Below are 6,874 nucleotides of genomic sequence, written 5' to 3'. Positions count from 1 at the left end.
CAGGAGACCCGGGCTTAGTTCCCAGCCAGTGCACCTCATGCACAGCCACCATCCGTCAGTGGTGGCTTGAGTGTTGCTATGATTCTGAATCGGGTTCCAGGTTTCAGTGGAGCTTCCAGACTAAGATGGACTAGGAAGAAAGGTCTGGCAATCTATTTCTGAAAATTAGCCAATAAAAACCCTATAGATCACAGTGGAACACTGTGCGATTCACACCCGATCATGGGGATGGCACAGGACCAGGCAGCAATTCATTCAACTGTACATGGGGTTACAATGGGCCAGGCTGACTCAATGGCAGCTGACTACATCTATTGAAATAGACAAGAATTAAGGCAGGAGTAGTGTTGGAGAGAGTGACAGTCAGCCAGGAGCTAAACTCCTCTAAATTAAGACGAGTGACCAAAGGTGTAATAGATGACAGTCACAATGAAGACTAGTCTATAAATTCCCGTATTAACCTGAATATACGGCAAAAAAGCGGAAGACTCTTAATGAGATGGATTGACACAGTGGCTGCAGCAATGGGCTCAAACATAGCAATGGTTGTGAGGATGGTGCAGGACCGGGCAACATTTCATTCTGTTGTACATAAGGTGGCTGTGAGTGGGAACTGACCTGACAGCTAACAGCTAACAGCAACAGCATACACACCCAGGAGCAGATGGTCAGGTACGCGAAATTGAAGACTTGTCTGTTCTTCACTGTGGCTACACCAGTTGGTACTCAGAACTATACTGTAGTAAGGGTTTCTATTTCCTGCATCTTTGCCGAAACTTGATATTATCTGTTTTTATAATTCTTGTCAATTTGGTCAACATAAAGTGTTATCTCATTATGTTATTGTGTTTTTCTGATTACCAGTAAGGCTGAGTATCTTGTTAGCCATTCAGGTATGCCTCCCTCTTGTGAATGCCTATTCTTATCTTTTGCCCATATTTTGTAAATTCGTGTTGCTCTTTTACTTAAGGAGTTTTCTATATACTGAGAACTGAGAACTTTATGAATTGAGATACTTTCTCTGGTTTATTTTATTGTCTTTTGATTTTTTTATTTTTTGATTATGGTGATTTTTACCTGCAGAACCTTTTAATTTTTATGTATTGTAATACCTGTATAAAATGTATAGATTAATTTTAGGGTAATTGTCATCTTTGTAATGTATATGTATTATATCTCTCCATTTATTCAGGTCTTCTTTTATGTCCTTAAGCAGTGATTTTTTTTTCCTGTGAAGATGTAGCCCATTCTTTGATGAGTTAACTCCTAGATATTTTATAATTTTGGTTGGTATTGTGAACAGTACCTTTTTTAAACAAAAAAAAATTATATTTTCCAGTTAATGGTGGTATGTAGGAACAGAATTGATTAGTACATTGCTTTTATATCCAGGAAACTTGCTAGACTCTTGTTGGTTCTAATAATTTATATGTCGATTTTGTACATTTTCTCTGTTAATCATTTCTTTCTGCAAATAATGATAGTTTTATCTTTTTCTTTGCAACCTTATCTTTTGCTACTTCATCCAGTACTATGTTGAACATTAGTAATGTAATGGGATTCTTTATAATTACTGAGCTCTCCAATAAGCATATTATTTTTCAAACAAAAACCTAGATTCATCTGATTATTATGATGGCACTCATGGGGACAGTGGGGGGGGGGGGCAAAAATAGGTCCCCTGAATGCCAAGGAGCCAACAAAGTACTGAGCAGATAGCTCTAATATACACTTGATTTACTTTTAAACCACCAGGCATTTCATTCATCAATGGTTGAGTTCCTCCCATGTACCAGGCACTGGGGATGCAGCAATGAACAAGACAGACCTGGTAATAGACTCTAAAAAGTAATTACAATAAAATGCGTGCTATAGGAGTGTTTGGTCAGGTGGTCGGAGAATGCCTACTTTAGAAAGAGATGTTTAAACAGAGACGTGATGGGTAAGTAGCAATTAATCAGGCAAGCAGGAAGAGGGAAGAGTGTTCCTGGAAAGGAAACAGCTTGTGGGAAGGCCTAGACCCTGGAGTGTGGTCTGCTGGAGAAGGGCCAAGAGCCTGGGTGTAATGATCCAACACTGGAGAGGAGCCAGAGCTTTGTGGACCATCTCACGGAGTTAGATTTGGCCCAAGGGCAATGGAAAACCATCAAAAGATTTTAAGGAGGAGGGTGACATGATTGGGTTAACATTTTAGTAAGATCACTCAGACTGCAAGATGATGAATTAAAAGAGAATAAACAGAGACCATTTATAAAATTACAGCTCAGACTAGGATGGTGGGATTCGGTGATTGATTGGGTGTGGCTGTAAGGGAACAAGAAGAGTCAAGAAAGATTTCTAGGTTTCTGGCCTGAGCAACCAGTTGGATGGTGGTGCCACTTGCTGGGCCAAAGAGTACAGGAAGAAGAGCAGGTTTGGGAAGGATGATGGAGTTCAGTTTTAGAAATGTTGCGTTTGAGATGCGTAAAGACATCCAGTGGGCAGCTCTGTTTAAGGGCTAGCATAGAAGTCTGATTTAGAGGTAAAGATATGGGCGCCCTAAGTTTATAGAAGCAGTCCCTGGGTGGTACAAACTTAAGTGGTCGGCTGCTAACCGAAAGGTTGGTGGTTCAAACCCACCCAGAGGCACCTCGGAAGAAAAGCTTGGTGATCTGCTTCCAAAGAGTCACAGCCAGGAAAACCCTATGGAGCATAGTTGTACTGTGACACACGTGACTCAATGGCAACTTTTTTTTTTAAGTTTATGGAAGGAGTCTCTGGGTGGTGCAAATGTTTAATGTTCTCGGCTGCGAACCGAAAGGCTGGAGGTTGGAGTCTGCCCAGAGGTACCTCAGAAGAAAGGCCTGGCAACCTACTTCTGAAAAATTAGCCATTGAAAACCCTATTGAGCACAGTTCTACTTTGACACACATGGGGTCACCATGAGTCAGAGTCAACTCAACAGCAACTGGTTTAAGTTTACAGATGGCGACATGAGATCGTTCAGGGACAGTATATGTAGAGTGAGAAGAGAGGAATGCTCAGGGCAAATGCCAGCATTTTAGGGAGGAGCAGGAGACTGAGAAGGCCAGAGAGGTAAGGGGAAAACCCATACAACATGGTGTCATAATTCCCCAGGCAAGGTCCACTGCCATCTTCCAGAGAAACGTTAAGGCCCAGGATCCTGGGGCCACAGTGGAAATCCTAGAACATTTTGATCCTCTTCTCTGTCTCTCTTTTCACCAGTTGCCAGATACAGACTCCAGATAGTTGAGCCCCCAACTCTACCTTTGGCCATAAAACCCAATCCCGACGGAGATGGTGAGTAGAGGGGAGTGAGTTCTCCCATGATGTGGCTCTGTGGCCTGAGCTGGACATCAGGGACACCCAAGGCCAGTGATCTATGGTACATAACCTCCTTATTCACTGCACAGGACCCAATTTTGAGCCCAACCTGTGGATGTGGGTAAACCCTAACATCGTGTACCCCCCTGGAGAGCTGGAGGTCCCAGAGCCCAGTAAGAGGGAGGACCTGACACTCCCCGACCCTCCACTGCCCTCCGAGGAGGAAGATTCCAACTCCTCAGAGGCCACGGTCACAGAATCACAGCCACCTTCCTCTGGCGAGCAGTCTCCCCCACGGAAGCGGTTTGCCTCTTCCCCCAGCAACCGGGAGGTAGGGACTTTCGGGGTTGTGGGCTGGGCGTGGGCTGTAGGCAGGGTGGGCATAAGGATGCCTTAAGAGTTCTGTTTTTCTAGGGATAACACAGGGTTAGTGGGTTCAGAAATTTCCTGCCCCCTTGGGTTGGGGAGAAGCTCAGATGGTGGTCCCAGACCACTGCCCCCTCCTGCCACTGTACCCCTGGAGTAGAGGCCGTGGAGTCAGGACCAGTTCCTACTCTGTGCTCCTCTAGCTCACAGAAGAGGAGGCAGAGGACCAGGATGACAGCTCCTCTGTGGCTCTCCCATCCCCTCACAAAAGGGCCCCCCTCCAGAGTCGGAAGCTTCAGCAAACCGACAGCCAGAAGGGGCGGCTCTGGCCCCGGCCCCCACTCAATTACTTCCACCTAATTGCCCTGGCATTAAGAAACAGTCCCCCCTGTGGCCTCAACGTGCAACAGATCTACAATTTTGCTCGGTATGTGCCACGGGGCCCTGAGGGGTGGGAGAAGGGGTCAGGGGCCTGAGTCTGTGGCCTTCAGTGTGCCCCAGGCCCTGGGCTGTTGCCTCAGTTTCCCCATCTGGGTCTGAGAGGATAAATGCATTCCCAGTTCTCCTTCTCCTGGCACTGGATCTAGGCTTCCCCTAAATGTGTACCCACATATGGACAGGAAGATATCCACCCTGCCCCCTTTCACAGCTAAAAACACTCCAACCTTTTAATATCTTAATTCTGCTGTAAAACATAAAAGCACCTGGGCCAGATAACAGTTTCTCCCACCCTCTTGAGAGTGTCCAACAGTTTCCCACATTTTTACCCTAGGACTGTCTGTACTGCCTGGCACAGCTCCCTGTACCCAGGGGCCAGGGTGCCCAGTGAGAAAGCTGTTACCCTTAGCGTTGGTAGTCACGTACGTGTGAGTGTGAAGAGGTTCTCGGGCCCTTTCCCAATCCATGAGAAGAGAACCTCCCATCTCTGTAGATGTCTCCTCCTGGATCTCCAGAATCAAGCGCACAGTAACCCCCAGGTGGTGTCCCTCCTTGGTCAGGACTTCCTCCTACAGGATTTGGTTGGCCTAATTCTGCTTTGTTCAGGCTGCTGGTCAATGCCCTGCACCCTCAGACTGAGGGAGGAAAATGAGCCTGGGAATGGGGGGTGGGGCAGAGACTGGGCTTACGCACCAGGAAGAGGTTTGGCTGCATGCTCAGTCAGCTCCGGGCCAGCTTGCCATCCTCCAAGATGAAAGGAGGGCCGAGGCTTCTGGCCCCTATGGTTTGAGAATTTTCTCGAGGTTAGGGCGTCCCCAAAAGAACCCATGCCTTTCCTTAACCTTTCCTCCCTCTCCCCAGACAGCATTTCCCTTTTTTCCGGACGGCTCCAGAAGGCTGGAAGAATACCGTCCGCCACAACCTCTGTTTTCGGGACAGCTTTGAGAAGGTTTCGGCCAGCACGCAGGGTGAGGCCAGTACACGGCCTCGGTCCTGCCTCTGGAGGCTGACTGAGGAGGGACACCGCCGCTTTGAGGAGGAGACCCATGCCTTTGACACCACGCGGCTGGAGCGTATCCAGCAGTGCATGAGCCAACCAGGTATGAGGCCCATCATGCATGGGGCTAAGGGGAGGACCCCTGGGGATCCTGGCCCAATGCCGAGTGTGCAAGGAGGGAGCCTAGATCACACCATGGAGGGCATCTTCTGTAGGAGGAAGTCTTTGCCTTGGTGGGGGAGAGATGAGGAGGATGATAGCAGTGGTCTGAGACCCTGGGATGTGCCTGCCTGAGGTGAGACCTCCTCAAGCATGGAAGTTGATGGGGAAACAACTAAGGTGCAGTTGGCCCTACTCAAGCCCAGCAACATAGGGAAAGGGTGGCCATACAATGTGAGAAGCACAGTTAACAGGTTGTATGCCAAGGAGGCTTTCTCTTTTCCCGGAGCAATTCAAAGAGGCTTCAGGAAGAGGTGGCATTTGAGCCTCCAGAGTGAGAGGAGGAGAAGTAGATTGCTTGCAGTGAGGGAGCATTCTAGGCTTGGGGAGCAGCAAGTGCAGAGGACGACTTCCTTTGACTCTTTTCTTTTCTCACAGATGTGATGCACTTCCTCTTTGACTTTTAACCCCAAGAAGCAACAGTCAGCCCAGGCCTTATTAAAGTCACGCGCAGCCTCCTATGTGTGTGTGTGGTCTTTGAAGATGGGGATAGAAGTGGAGGGGAAGGTCACCTCCAAGGGTGGAAATGGAATGCTTCCAGAGCTAATGGAATACCCTAGAGGCACTGGGGCAGTTGCCTGGTGTGCAGCACAGGAAATCCATACTTTTCCTCTAAGGAGGAAAAAAACTCCACCCTTATCAGAATCCTAGAGCTATTTGCATTTTACTGGGTTTTGAGGATAAACTTGGGGGATGTTAGTTTATAGCAGCCAGCCCTGCCAGAGGCCCAAGGAAGTACCACCGCTTATTCAACTGCCGTTTATTAAGCAACTACTATGTACCAAGCTATTGTAAACCCTGGTGGCTTAGTGGTTAAGAGCTACAGCTGCTAACCCAAAGATCAGCAGTTTGAATCCACCAGGCACTCCTTGGAAACTCTGTGGGGCAGTTCTACTCTGTCCTATAGGGTGGCTATGAGTTGGAATTGACTTGATGGCAACAGGTTTTTTATATACCAAGCTCAGAGGATAGAGTCCAGGCCCTGCCCTCAGGATCTAGGAACAATTTCTGTACTCTGATGAGCGCTGTAATAGTGGTAAGGGCACATGCTAAGAGAGCATAGAAAGGAAGAATTTAACTCTGCCTGTGAGGCCTGGGGAGCCCTGGTAGCACAGTGGTAAAAAGCTCAGCTGCTAACCTAAAGGTCAGCAGTTCAAATCCATCAGCCACTCCTTGCAAACTCTATGGGGCAGTTCTGCTCTTCCCTGTAGGGTCCCTATGAGTCAGAATCGATTCAACAGCAACAAGTTTGGTTTTGTTTCATGAGGACTGGAGCTGCTAACCAAAAGCTTGGCAGTTCAAACCCACCAGCTGCTCTGAGGGAGAAAGATGTGGCAGTCTGCTTCTGTAAAGATTACAACCTTGGAAACCTATGGAGCAGCTCTGCTGTGTCCTATAGGGTTGCTTTGAGTTGGAATTGATGGCAGTGTGTTTGGTTTTGGTTTTATGAGGCCTGGAAGGAGCCCAGGTGGCACACCAGTTAAGTGCCTGGCTGCTTCGGGGAAAAAAGATCAAGGGCCCACAGCAACA

At 47.8% G+C, this 6,874-nt stretch overlaps 1 protein-coding gene across 1 annotated transcript; it reads left to right on the top strand.

Annotated features, from left to right (window-relative positions):
- The first annotated feature begins 1,938 nt into the window (after positions 1–1,938).
- FOXR1 (forkhead box R1) lies at positions 1,939–5,751 on the top strand. Its single transcript, XM_004385696.1, has 6 exons — positions 1,939–1,942; positions 3,226–3,300; positions 3,414–3,655; positions 3,894–4,117; positions 4,990–5,228; positions 5,723–5,751. Exons 1-6 carry the CDS (start codon positions 1,939–1,941, stop codon positions 5,749–5,751), a joined length of 813 nt encoding a protein of 270 aa, XP_004385753.1.
- The last annotated feature ends 1,123 nt before the right edge of the window (positions 5,752–6,874 follow it).

The sequence above is a fragment of the Trichechus manatus genome, unplaced genomic scaffold, assembly GCF_000243295.1.
Source record: "Trichechus manatus latirostris isolate Lorelei unplaced genomic scaffold, TriManLat1.0 scaffold00143, whole genome shotgun sequence".
NCBI lineage: Eukaryota > Metazoa > Chordata > Mammalia > Sirenia > Trichechidae > Trichechus > Trichechus manatus.
This window is presented reverse-complemented; position numbering and strand designations above follow the sequence as displayed.